The 13,873-nt window shown below is 37.5% G+C and overlaps 1 protein-coding gene across 2 annotated transcripts; it reads left to right on the plus strand.

Moving 5' to 3' along the window:
* Nucleotides 1-2,091: 2,091 nt before the first annotated feature.
* On the plus strand, nucleotides 2,092-13,316 carry napba (N-ethylmaleimide-sensitive factor attachment protein, beta a). Of its 2 annotated transcripts, XM_042009551.1 has the most exons (10): nucleotides 2,092-2,308; nucleotides 4,899-4,978; nucleotides 5,442-5,558; nucleotides 8,528-8,574; nucleotides 8,667-8,744; nucleotides 8,847-8,902; nucleotides 9,418-9,502; nucleotides 11,798-11,902; nucleotides 12,011-12,079; nucleotides 12,265-13,316. In XM_042009551.1, the coding sequence occupies exons 1-10, from the start codon at nucleotides 2,211-2,213 to the stop codon at nucleotides 12,415-12,417; spliced, it is 888 nt and encodes a 295-aa protein (XP_041865485.1). In that variant the 5' UTR covers nucleotides 2,092-2,210; the 3' UTR covers nucleotides 12,418-13,316. The 2 variants fall into 2 exon arrangements, with proteins under 2 accessions (XP_041865485.1, XP_041865486.1); XM_042009552.1 differs by lacking the exons at nucleotides 2,092-2,308; nucleotides 4,899-4,978; nucleotides 8,528-8,574 and having other exon boundaries at nucleotides 5,451-5,558.
* The last annotated feature ends 557 nt before the right edge of the window (nucleotides 13,317-13,873 follow it).

Consider the following 13,873-nt stretch of genomic DNA (forward strand, 5'->3'; position numbering starts at 1 on the left):
CTGTAATGGCCTTTTAACAGGACTTGCTAAAAAGAGCATTAAACATCTGCAGCTCATCCAAAATGCTGCTGCTAGAGTTTTAACCAGGACTAAGAGATCTGAACACATCACACCAGTTTTGAAATCTTTACACTGGCTTCCAGTCAGTCACAGAATAGATTTTAAAACCCTTCTGATTGTTTACAAATCCCAGAATGGTTTAGGCCTAGAATACATCTGTGATATGTTCAGAGAATAAAAACCTAGCAGAGCTCTTAGATCCAAAGACTCTGGTCAACTAGTCCAGACCAGAGTCCAGACTAAACATGGAGAAGCAGCATTTAGCTGTTATGCTGCAAACAGTGGAACAAACTGCCAGTGGAGATAAAACTTTCACCAAATGTAGACATTTTTAAATCCAGGTTAAAAACATTTCTTTTCTCATGCGCCTAGGCATGAAATCTGCACGGTAACTTTTTAACTCATCTTGCTTTTAATCATTTTAATGTAATTTATTATTTTATTGTGGTTCTTGCTATGTGTTGCTGCCTTTTACTATTTCTTAATATCTGTAATGCTTTTTCTTTATGTAAAGCACTTTGAATTGTCCTGTACATGAAATGTGCTATAAAAATAAACTGCCTTGCCTTGCCTAAAGAAAACCTTCCTAAAGTTAGAACTACTCTGATACTAATAAACCTTTGTTATCTTATTGATTAGTTTGATTAATCTACAAAACTAAAAGGTAGTCCGAGTTGTACTTACAGCTAAAACAAAGCTGAATGTATTAACCAGTTTCACTTCATCTCAACATTAATGTTTCTGATGAGCAGATAAACAATTAAATTCTGACACCTTTTATTTTAAACTTGGGTTTGCTGCCCTCTGGTGACCACAAATAGGTAATGCAGATCCAAGTTCAGTATTTGAGGAAAGTTTTGTAAACCAACCACTGGTTAAAAAATTTATAAACAAATAAATAATTATTTACTACAAAACATAAACATTTGGAATTAATAATTAATCAGATTATATCACAAAAGCTAGATGAGAAAGAGGATTTATAACAATAACCCACATTCTCCATAGAGGGACAGGAACGTGAACAATGAAACCTTTCAAGGTAAAATGGCAAAAACTAAACAAATATGACCTAGAAAAAAAAATCATGATTCTGTGTTTTGACTTTGTTTGTGTTTGTATTTTGATTATGTACAGTCAGAAATGTCTACAATGAAAATGTCTGAGCCCTGTATCAATAAACAGTAGGAGGAGGTCCGGGGCTCACAAAGTCAGAGGGCTTCTGTTCATTTCCAACTAATATAATCACTGAAAGACAACACACACGCACACACACACACACACACACACACACATACACACACACACACAAGCAAACAAAATATCTTGACCAAGAAGAGAGTGTGGGGTTCATCTTTTGCCTTCTGTGACTGATGTCATTTTTATGATAATATTGCTTGGTTTAGGGCTGCAATGTTGTTTGATCAATCCTACTTTTCACTTCTGATTACCTCCTTCAATCTATTTTCTTTGTTGTTGCCAGAGCTTTATCATTTGTCCTAGTCCCTGCTCCTTGAGTTTGTTTTGTATTTCTCCTTATTTCTTTCTGCTCATACAAATTAGAAGGCTTTTCCTGTTTCTGTTGTTGTTTTTTATGTTTCGTTGTTGTAGTTCTGTATGTATTTGACATATTTTACTTTGAAGGCAGCATCAAAGCAACAGTATCTGCTGAACCTAATTTTGTGGACCTCCATGCATGTACTGTGAAAAAACATGGCTATGAAAATATGTAAAATTGCCCATATTAACCACAGAGGGACCAAACTGAAGAACAGCAAAGAATTTAATAAGAATAAGAATAAAAATAAGAAAACCTTTATTAGTGCCTCAGTAGGGAAATTGCATTGTTGCAACAGTATAGGTGCAGAAGCAGCAGCACACAGGTGATATCAAACGAAACGACCGACAAAAAACAAAAAATAATGACTGACTTCAGCATAGTCCATTTCCTTAAATCAGTTCCCTTTTCAGGCCAGCAGGTGGTGCAATTGAGTCATAAATGACGTTTCAGTGTCTCTGCCGAAGAAGAGCAACATTTTCCTCTCAGCATCAGCACCAGAGACGTCTTCCTCCGCTCCTCTTCTCCGTCCACTGCGGAACCTCGGCCCGTTTTCCTCCCGTCTCTCCGCCAGCGGCAGACCCAGCCCGCCATGGACAACTCCGGCAAGGAGAAGGAGGCCATGCAGCTGATGGCTGAAGCCGATAAAAAGGTCAAAGCGTCCGGATCCTTCCTCGGAGGAATGTTCGGGTAAGGGATGCTCTCGTTATGTTTACCAGTGTCGCTCATTTTGGTGTGGAGAAAGGGGGGGAGGATGGATTTCTGCATGCAGGGCCCCTTAAATGTTGTAAATTATTTTTTTTCTTAACCAAAACAAATCGTCATATGTATCTATGGTATCATACAGCAGTAGCTCATACGATGCTCAGTAATCAGAGTTAAACGGGCCGCATCTGGTTTTTGTTTCTAATATTTCATCATCGTAATATTCCAATAAATGATCCCAGCATCCTTGCAGGAGGTGCTAATTTTAATTTAATGACCTTTTTAAACGTTTCTCCTCGCAACGCAAATGTGAGCAGTCATCGCAGATGTTGCGGTCTTTGTGTTGTGGCCTGAAACACCAGAGAAATGTAAATGTGGCACATCGTGTCCCTCCTCCTCCTCCTCCTGCGGCTGCTGCTGCTTTGGGAAGACAGCGGACTCGGATGGAGTGCGAGACCGAGCTGAGGCTGCAGAGAGGCGGGGAAACAGCGGAGGAGACGCTCTGATGCGGAGGAGGTTTTCCTCTTTGTATGTGTGACTGGATGGGAAGGAGCGGGCCTTCATTAATTTCAGAGAAGCGCATGTTTACAAGGAAAATGGGATAGGAGAGGATGTATCTAAATACGAGGTAAATAGCTCCAAATGATTGGCTGGTTATTGATTTTGTGCTCTTTGATTAAATGATCTAAAGGGTTCTTAAGGTGGTCCAGGTAGATAATTTAAATGTTAAAATTAGTCATCAGATGTAAAAGATATAGCAAATATTGGGAATTCATGATGGTTATCAGGCTATTTGACATTTTCTTGTTTTTTTTTTTATTAAAACGCCCCCTTCAGAGTATTTTTTATTATTGGTCCAAACATATTCATAACATCTAAACATCTTATTAACCCAATCTTTCAGAATATTTGCACAATTTCTTTTGTCACGGAATAAAAAAAGAGGAGAACAAAGTTTCCAAACAGCTTCGCTGTTCATTTATTTATATCTTGTCAGGAAAATGGTGCAGACATTTAATTAAACATGTGCGAACATAAATGGAAAAAATACTATATTAAAGGCTGTATTTGGTCTGAGCCGTTTTATTCTTTAACACGGTCTGAACCATCTCAAACAACTTGTTTTTTATAATTTCTTATAGTCTTCAGGAATAGTTCTTCAGACATTTTGAAAGGCTTTCCAAAACTCTTCTTTGGGTGTTTTCTGCCTTTTGTTCTGTTCTCTGTCCAGATGAGTCCACACTGCTTCAGCCATGGTGAGGTCCAGGCTCTGGGAGATAAACTGATTTTAAGTCCAGTTATTGTGTCATAAAACATAGCTTGTTTCCCTTCCTTGAGGAAGGCTTTTTGACAGCCACAGCCTCTTCTTTTTCCTTTTCTTCTAATGTTTTAAGGCTACAGGGCACTGCTTATATGTGCCACATTTTCATCTATAGTTCTTTGGTCATCATTGTGTTGGTAATTTTCACTTATGCAAGTACAGAAATTAAAATGGTGAGGTGCCTTAGTGACAGGCTGCTAGAAAAATAAAGTGTTTGAAGATTCATTTAAAACTGTTTTTTATTTTATACGTTATCTTTTATATGTTGACATAGCATCCTTTTAGTTGATCTTTTCAAGCTTTTTTTTTTTTTTGCTAAACTGATTTATAGGTCGATGTTAACAACTCATGCTGTATTCTTCTTAAAATACTCAAGGACAAAATTATTTAAAAAGCAGCCTTGTCCAAAGACAAACTTTCAAAGACCTCCAGAAAGCTTAGAGAAAGTCTGGCTTCTTGAAAGCAAATGAAGACATGAAAGCCTTGAGATTTTTCACAGAACAATTCAGCTCAAATCTCAAACGCTCTGTAATTAGGTAATGTCCTAAAAGTTGTGAGCTGAACTGGGTCACATCTGTGCTCTCATCACGAGCACCAGTATGTTTATTACATGAGACGGAGCCGCGGTTGCTTAGAGGGAGGTTGTAGATGTATGATGCCACCTGTTATTGAATAAAAGCTGCATGTCTTTTACTATTGATGGGGTTGATCCAGAAGTTGCTCCTGCACATTGTTCTCTGATGTTGAACCGTGTAGCGTTTATTTGACTGCTTTAAGATGTACTTCTATCAAAATACTAAAGGAGGCAACAAAGCACTGTTAGATAATTATTTATCATTATTTATCAACCAGACAATGATTCTTTCTGAGGAAAATCTTGTTGGGCTTTATCCGTTTGTTGTGATTTGAAAGCATCAGGCAGTGTGCAGCATCATCCCTTCATGTATATTTTTATTTGTGCGTGTTTTAACACTGTCATTTACAAAACCTATATATATGTGTGTATTGTAAACATCCGAATGGAGAGCATCATCTCTTGCTGTGTGTTCATGCTGCAGTAAATCTCGTGACCTGAAACTGAATTTTTAGAGTTTCAGCTGCAGGTTGTGGATTTCCTCACCAATGTCCTTCAGCTGGGAAGCCTGCAGGCTAATTCCATGTGCTTATTCAGACAGTAGCAGTTTACAAAATTTAAATTAGCAGGAAAAAGAAGAGGATATTATTCATTTTGTTCATCTCTGCTTTGTGTTATAGTGGGAACCATAAGGTTGAAGATGCCTGCGAAATGTACGCCAGAGCAGCCAACATGTTTAAGATGGCAAAGAACTGGAGCGGTGGGTGATACAAGCACACATACAGACCGGCATCACATTCAAGATCCAAGCTTTGCACAAATAAACTCCCACACAATTATTTTAGTGTTTTTTGTATGTCTGTTTTTTGCATCCACACTTAAACATTCTGTTAAAATATGTCATGCTAACAGTATTAGCTTTAAATGTGTATGATGCTCATGTCTGCAGAGACCAGTGTGGGCTCCAGATAGAGCAGATGTGCCAGTAATAGCTCAAGCCGAGCAGAATTTAGATGTTTTGATGTGTGTTTTGATGGTCCTGCTGCCTGATGTGTGAACACAGGCGAGTACAGTGTAAGAGTAAAAAGAAAAAATGAGATAGGCTTGATTCAGTGTAGAATAAAACAAAAAAAAACTTGTATTTGGATCCTTTGCTTGTCACATTCAAACTGTGTATGCATGTGTGTGTGTGTGTGTGTGTATGTGTGTGTGTGTGTGTAAAGCTGCTGGGAATGCGTTCTGTCAGGCCGCTCGGCTCCACATGCAGCTTCAGAACAAACTGGACTCTGCAACCAGCTTCGTCGATGCCGGAAATGCCTACAAGAAGGCCGACCCACAGGGTGAGGGCTGCTGTTTCTTTCTCTCTCTCTCACACACACACACACACACACACACACACACACACACACACACACACACACACACACACACACACACACACACTACATGCAGACTCAAACAGTAGCTCTGCTTTGCCACAGTGACGCCACATCATCCAACAAGATGTCTCCGGGTAAAACATTCAACTTTTTATAGCATCTTCTTTGTTCTTAGACAGAACCAACAGCATTGGACCAAAAACTAGGTTTTTCATAAAAGAAACATGCTTGTTCAGAAACATCTATATGGCTGAGTACACAGACAATCATGATAATTATCAGTGTTATTTCAGTTTCCGATCAGACCAAGATTTGCAGAGAATTGGCATATAAATCAAAATGTGATGAGGCCTCCTGTTGTTCACTCAGTTTTATATCTCTCCATACATCATTTTACCCTAATTTGCCTTAACTTTCTTTTAGCACAATCACAAACTTCTGCATAAATAAGCAGAGGAAATTCTTACAGAGGAATTTCCAAACCTAAATTGGTTAATTTGCATGCAAAATGTATGCTCCTGTAAGATTTCGAACCACTATGCATCCACTTGTTCAAAATATGCTTCCACTATCATGTATCAGACCATAAATCTTTGTATGAAGATCAGTTTGGGTCTGTGGCCTCCGCAGACTTTTTTTTTTTTACAATGTTAGACTCTTACTCCTGAACTTAAACTTCTTCTTAGGTTGTCTTTCTAAGACTCCTCCACCAGCAATGCTCAGGAAAGTGTAGGTTTATACGCTGTTTATTCATTGACTTACAAGCTTCCTTTTCTTCTTTTATCTGTATAAATTTTCTCTAAATATTACTTTTATTAAACAAGGGCTCTGGTGACCTTTATTTAACAGTAGCAGGACAGGAAGGGGTGTCAGAGAGAGTATGACATGCAGCAAAGGAGCCCAGGCTGGGACTCAACCTGTAACCTCTGTACATGGATCAGTTGAGTTACACACCACCTATAAATGTTACTTTTGTTTTTTATCATCCTATGTCCATTGCAAGCAGAAAAACAGAACATATCAAGCTCAATTCAGAAAGTAATATAGCAACATTTCTTCTTTTTTTTTTTTTGATAGAGGACTACTTTCTTCTAAAAGTAGATAAAAATTCTGACAACCTGACTTTCAAAAAACATAAAACTAGAGATGACAGTTTTCTTGTAATTCTCTGTATTAGGGTGTCACCCAGGCTCTTTTATCCCATCTGCAGCTGGTTCAGAACTTTGGGACTTTTATCTGGTAACAAAAAAGGACCAAATATCACGCATGATCTTACATCTCTCTGTTGGGTTCCAGTCAAATTTAGAATAATTTAAAAATATTTTTTTATGGCTTTTAAGGCTCTGAATGGATTAGCACCAGAGAATGCCAGTGCTCTTATTGGCTTTTAACTGTAGCTAACTCACCTTCATTAATTAACTTTAATTGGATGTCATGCTATGTACATCCCCTTAGTCAATGGGTTTTTTTTTTAAGTATTATTGTAATGCATAAGGTGGCAGCTGTCTGCAGAAATTGTTGCAGTAAAGTTAAAGAAGCCTCTGACTGCAGATCCTCTGTTGTTTAATCAGTGTGCTGAATAGGGAGTGTGCAGTGTTGTCTTTAATACTGAGCAGATTAAGTTGGATTCTTCTTTCAGCATAGAGGCTGCAGCGCAGTACCCAGCACAGAGCAAGACTTCTTTTAGTAGTTTATCAGTTTCTTTACCTCTCTCACTGTGATGCTGTTATTGTTTTTAGATTTAGGCTTAATGTCGGCAGATTTTATCCACAAATAGAATGTGAGGGCCAAGGAGGGAAGAAAGAAAAACTCTCAGCAAGGTAATCCCTTGTGGGATTGAAGTAGATTTAATCAGCTATTAAACAAATTGCAACACGAGCCCAGAGCATGATGGATCCGTCTTCATGCAGAACAGCTAGAAACATCTTCTTGTCATTCAATTCTGCAGCCATTTAACTCCAAACATACATTTGTTTAATGCAGCCAAGTAATGATATTTTAACTCCATCATCAAAGTCTCCAAAATATGTCTGAAGGTCTGTTGTGGTCTAAGACGTTTTTGATGTCTTTCTAGCAATCTTACAAGCAGTTCCCTCACAAAGCTTTGTTCATTTTACAGACCTGAAGTTGAGCTCCATTATTCCACTTAACTGTTATTACTTAAATACATAATAATCCCAGGAATTGGCTAGCTTTCTTAAATAACACTCTTGCTTTGTGGGTATCAGTTATTTGGACTTTTAGATGTGCAGGCAGATGCTCAGAGAAGCTAGTGGCTGAATGTTATCGGAGGAAGATTTTAAAAGTGAGATTCCAGTTAAACTTGGTATGCTAATGTTTTGTGATGCTCAAACGTAACTCTCGGCCTTGATGAGTTCATTTGCCATTTTCTTAACTATTTAACAAAATGTTGACCAGAGGTCTCCAACTGTCTGCATGCCACAGTGAACTTTAAAGCTTAACGAGATACCAGAAAAGCACAATTTTCTGAATATTCCTGTCTTGGTGGATTCTGATTCCAATCTTATAACTTAAAAGCCGAAACAACTAATGTCAAATTGATCCAGACTTTGAAACATTGACTAAGTGTTTGCAACCCTTTGTTGTCTGCATAATGATGACATAGAACATTACTTAAATCTCTGCATTGCTGAATTTCAGACACATTCAGGACCCAGAAGTGTTTTGTTAGGAGATTAAAACGAGTCTCTGTGTTGCTCAAGGAAAATTAATATTTGGGTTGCGTTGCAATAGTCCTCCTGCTTCTTCATGATGGACTTAATGAAATACTGTGGGTTAACAGGTTAGCAGTCACAAAGGGAGTACACCGAGATAGAAGGATGGTAATTTCACTCAGTAAACTCAGAGGACTTCAACAGGTTCCTTGTATTCCAACATTAAAACATACCTTCTCACCTGTCTCCTTCCAGAGGCCATCAACTGTCTAAACCAGGCCATTGACATCTACACTGACATGGTAAGCCTTCCCTCAGCTGTTAAATCCCTTCCGATGGGGTTCTCATCTTTGAATAATACCCCTGAATGTTTCTGGATGTGTGTTGATTACAGGGTCGGTTTACCATCGCAGCCAAACATCACATCACTATAGCAGAGATTTATGAGTCTGAACTGGTGGACATTGAGAAGGTAAACTGGAGCTTCTTTATCTTTATTAGATCTTTTTTCCTTTCTTTTGTTTTAAAACTATATATATATATTCTTACATGCAACACCTTTCTTTGTTTTCAGGCCATTGCACACTATGAGCAGGCAGCAGATTACTACAAAGGAGAAGAATCTAACAGGTAAATGTGTTGTATTTCCCCTAAAAAACAAATATGCTGTTATTATTTTATTTTATTTTTCTTTAAACATAAGTCATTCAACATTTTACAATGCAGTTTAAAAATCCTGTTTTGGATACTAGAAAAATGTGTCCTGTAGATTTACAGACTAAAAAAAATACTTAAATAGCCCAAAACAAATTGTGAAACTGACTTAAAATGAAAGTATAAACATTAGTTTTATCCTCATATTAAAACATCAGTTCTTAGTTCTTGACCCTGGTGAAATATTTTATCTGAAAAGGTGGCACTTTGTAACAGCATAATGAGCTTGTCAGTGAATTATGCTGACTCACACTTCTGTAGATTTATCACATCAGTGCCTGGTGGGCTTTATAGGGTCATCCAGAATTTGAATGAAGATCTCAGTGGGAAAGGTCACGGGAAAGAAAAAAAAAAAAAGCTCTTTTTTACAATCTGACAGACAACAAACTATGTTATATATGGCCTGATGAGTTTCTTTGTTCATGTTTCAGCTCAGCCAACAAATGTCTCCTGAAGGTCGGACACTACAGCGCCCAGCTGGAGCAGTACCAGAAAGCCATCGAAATCTACGAACAGGTACTAGCTGAATGCAGGAAAGCGATGCAGGATGCACTTGTTAGATATTAGTCTACTGCTGCAGCTGGGGTTTACCCTGCTATGCAGATTAAAAGTTGGAAAACTGAAACAAGAATGTGAAGGGGTTTTATTGATAAGAAATAAGATTAAAGGATAAAGGAGGGATTTAAAAATGGCTCATTAAAGACATTTTCAAAACATACAGTAAGTGGTGGAAGAAACTGTGAAAGCACAGCTGATGCACATATAAGATGTTTTCCTTCTTTGTCAAACAACCTTTTCTTGGATATTTCCTGGTTTTTTCCTTTCATACTCCCGGCTGCAGTACTCATCTTTTTTGGGCAAATGAATCACTGAAATGTGTGGTTGTCTGTGTGGAAGCATGAGAAAGTACCACTTATACCACTGTTAGAACCCAATTCATTTGTTGGAAGCTTGAAAACAAAAAGACAAGAGAAGATCTCTTATTCAGCCAAGATTTATTCTAGTTCGGGTCACAGGTATGCAGCACTGGGCTCAGAGGACTGGTCATCCTGCTGAGCCCCAAACGCTGGACGTGATCACATTTTATCTTCTTAGGTCGGGAGACTGCTTCGTACAGTGTGATGGCTTGACACACAACTGATTTTAATTGGCCAGTTATCATAGACATAAGCAGGCCACCCACTGCTCATGCAATAGATTAGGATGTGCTGTTCAATGTGTGTGAATGTTGAATTTAGGCGTGCATCTAATGCAGCAGACCTGGCTGATAACTGATGATTCTTAGTCACATCTGGCTCTTGCCTATGTCACTGTCTGTAAATCTAACTGATGGTTTGTAGTTACATCACAGTCTTGCTTATTTGTCACCATGTGCTGGATATTCTTAGCTGAAGGACACACTGAGCCAGATGAGTTCTATTAAAACACAAGTTTTAAACATTCATATCAGAACGAAAACAGTTCAGAATGTAACCAAGTATTACACCACATTGTAAAAACACTCTATTACATGTAATATATTTCCATTAATAAAATACATGTAAAATAAATTGCATGTTTTTTTCAGTGTTTTTCTGCTCGCTGTTGCATGCACTTGCAGGCAGCTGATGATAATTATCTGCTGATTATTTTATTGATTTACTGCTTGACTGTGAAACTCCATCCTTTTCTCTCTCAGATCATTTACTGCCATTTTGTTAGGACTGTTAATATAACAAGCAAAAGATTGTAAGTGCCAGTGCTAATCGCAGCAGAAAAACAGTGAAATGCAGCCTTGTCCCAAACCTAACCAAGCAGTTTTAGTCTTAACTGGAAAATTGTGTTACCAATATGTTACCCTCTATTTGTGATACTCAAAACTTAACCAAACTATATTGTAAATAATTAGAAAAAAAGAAATTAGGTGTCCCAACATCTGGGGAGTCTATCCTATTACTACTTGAAGCCATCTTGTTGCTTTTTTTACATGTAAACACTCCAAGGTGATGTTTGTGTTGGGGCACAGAAACCAAAGAACAACTTGTGCACATCTCAAAGACAAAAATATGCTTTAAAACACCCTGGAAAATGTAATCATCTCCAGCTCATCACCTTCTGATACTTGGAAAAGAGCCTTTTGCTTCAGTTTGAATGTACTGGGTACCACTTTTCTGTCTTTTTCAGACACACAGTGAAGCTCTCCACAGCTGTGTATTAACAGTTATCCTTCTCCTCCAGTAACTGACATATTGGCTATGCCAAAAGTAAATTCTGACAGGAAACATCATTTTATAGCTCTGGTTTATCCAAAAGTAATACAAACTGTGTAAGGAGGTTGAAAGGCAAGCAGAAGGTCACAAGATTGTTTGGCCACAGTTATGCATCAATAGCAACCATCATAAACTGTTGCCAACAATTTCCACGGCAATGCATCTAAATACTCTAATCAATTTACTAAGTCTTGCGAATCCAAGACTGATGCTTTTGGGGTACCCTCTGCATTAAAGATCAGCACTGACTAAGTGTAAAGTGTTGGAAATTTTAAATTACAAGAGGCTTTGTCTTCCTAACCAACAATAAACATGTAAATTATTAAATCTGGATACATTTAAATTTAAAGAAACTTAGCTCATGATTATATTTATGAGCTAAAAACATGTCATCTTTGGCACTGCGTAAAATAATAATCTTTCAAACCCCTGACCTTCCATTACCTTTACCCTATGAAATTTAATTTTTGCTTTTATTTTTATTCAGTTCTAAAGTAAAATTACTGGTAAAACAATTAAACACCATTGTGGTCTTAAACAGTCAATAATTTGTGTATTTCAGGTTGCAATGAGCACAATGGACAATCCTCTGTTGAAGTACAACGCTAAAGAGTATTTCTTTAAGGCGTCACTGTGCCACTTCATTGTGGATGAACTCAATGCCAAGGTAGCACACACACACCAGCTACAACTACACACAGTCACAATTATACAGGTTTGTTCATCCAGAGATTACAGTGTGTGTGCCTTTAATGCTCATCCTCATGTGTTTCAGTTGGCCATCGAGAAGTATGAGGAGATGTTTCCAGCCTTTTCAGACTCAAGAGAGCTTAAACTGCTAAAGGTCAATTTGTTTTTATTCTACACTTTTTATTTTTACAAACAGTAATATAAACTGGTTTTGTTAAAAGCCAGCAATATACAGTGTTCATGAAAAATCGCCATAAAGCTTGTGATCTAAACCTTAAATCCCATACACTATGCACTCTTCTGCACTGGTTCATTCATTTTTATATTTTATTGAAACAGAAACTCTTGGACGCCCATGAGGAGCAGAACAGCGAGGCATTCACGGAGGCCGTGAAGGAGTTCGACTCTGTGTCCCGTCTGGACCAGTGGCTGACCACGATGCTGCTCCGCATCAAAAAGACCATCCAAGGAGATGCTGGGGATCTGAAGTAGACTAAATATAGAAAAGGGGAGACATGGAGGGAGCTGGGGAGCGAGGGTGACAAAAGAGAGGGGGAAGAATCGGGGTAGAGGAGGTTTGAAGAAAGGGTGGGTATGGAAAGATGATTTAAGGTTGAATAAAACTGTAGATAGCCAGTGTAAGGGAGGGATGGTGGGACTGAGGGAGTTTACAGTTGTACATATCAGTCTGCATGTGACCCCCAATCAGCTAAGCATCACTTTAAACCACTGTTAGATGACCCTGTGCCCCTTCCTACCGTATTGCTCCGTAACACTGGACAGAATTGTATTTAAAGAGAAAGAATGATAGAAAATGTGTTAGAGAGATGAATGTGTGTGAGAGAGTGTGTGTTTGAGTGTGTGTGTCCACTGCAGTAAGATAATTATACTATTAGATTGGGAGGTGAGAAATACACTGATATAGTTATTGTAAAGGAATAAAAATGTTATTTATGAGAATATCCATATTTATTGTCAATACTGAAAATATTTATTATTTACTATGGTGCTCAGTGTTACGGTTTGTCTTAATATTTTAGGTATTAGTCCCCTCTTCTCATATTCTCCTTTACTTCCTCCTCCTCTTCGTTCTTCCACCGCCCTTGTCTCGTCCTCTCCTCTCTCCCAACACCCCATCAGAGTCAGTAAAATCACCCATTGTGATCCGTTGGTTCTTTGTGTTCAGGCCAACGGTGGGGCGGTGCAGTTGGTGACCAAAGCCAACTCCTGCTGCTGCCTTGTTTGTGCATGTCTGCTGTCATGTTGATGTAAGTGTTCTCCGTGTTGTGCTAACGTGTGAAGAACATACGTGTAGCCTGGTATCATTTGTGTGAAATCAGTAAATATGTACCTCATATATCGAGTTGAAATAAAAACATCATCACACCAGGCATCTGGCTATTAATTCACAACACGGATGGCAACCACTCCACCTAACTTTAGTGCACTATTATAATTATTTATGGTTTCAATTTATTGTAACAACACAACTTGGAAATAAAGCACATGGTGAAATGTTACAAAGGCTGGTTGAGCATTAATGTTATCCAATGTGCATTTAAACTGTATTTGAATTAAAAGCAGGTTTTTATATATATATATATATATATATATATATATATATATATATATATATATATATATATATATATATATATATATATATAATATATAATATATATATATATATATATATTATATTATATATATATATATATATCTTAATTAAGCAGGCCTTGAAATAAAATAAAAAAATTATATTTTACATAATAATTAAAATACCATTAAAATACCTTAATGGAAAGATATATATTACAAAGACTATTTGAAACTTAATTTATTATCTACCTTTTATCTCTGTCATTTTTTATTAACTTTCCATGCACATATGACATTAGGGATTTTGTGTATCAGAAACTAGCTAATGTTTGTAATATCTTTATCTTAC

Source organism: Melanotaenia boesemani, chromosome 16 (assembly GCF_017639745.1).
Source record: "Melanotaenia boesemani isolate fMelBoe1 chromosome 16, fMelBoe1.pri, whole genome shotgun sequence".
In the NCBI taxonomy this organism is placed as follows: Eukaryota; Metazoa; Chordata; class Actinopteri; order Atheriniformes; family Melanotaeniidae; genus Melanotaenia; species Melanotaenia boesemani.

What these genes read in the sequence shown, in the direction of transcription:
- napba (XM_042009551.1), top strand. Translation starts at nt 2,211, where the DNA reads ATGGACAACTCCGGCAAGGAGAAGGAGGCCATGCAGCTGATGGCTGAA. An exon ending in GATGGCAAAGAACTGGAGCG is followed by an intron (nt 4,979 to 5,441) that starts GTGGGTGATACA and finishes GTGTGTGTAAAG; the next exon opens with CTGCTGGGAATGCGTTCTGT. An exon ending in TGGATGAACTCAATGCCAAG is followed by an intron (nt 11,903 to 12,010) that starts GTAGCACACACA and finishes CATGTGTTTCAG; the next exon opens with TTGGCCATCGAGAAGTATGA.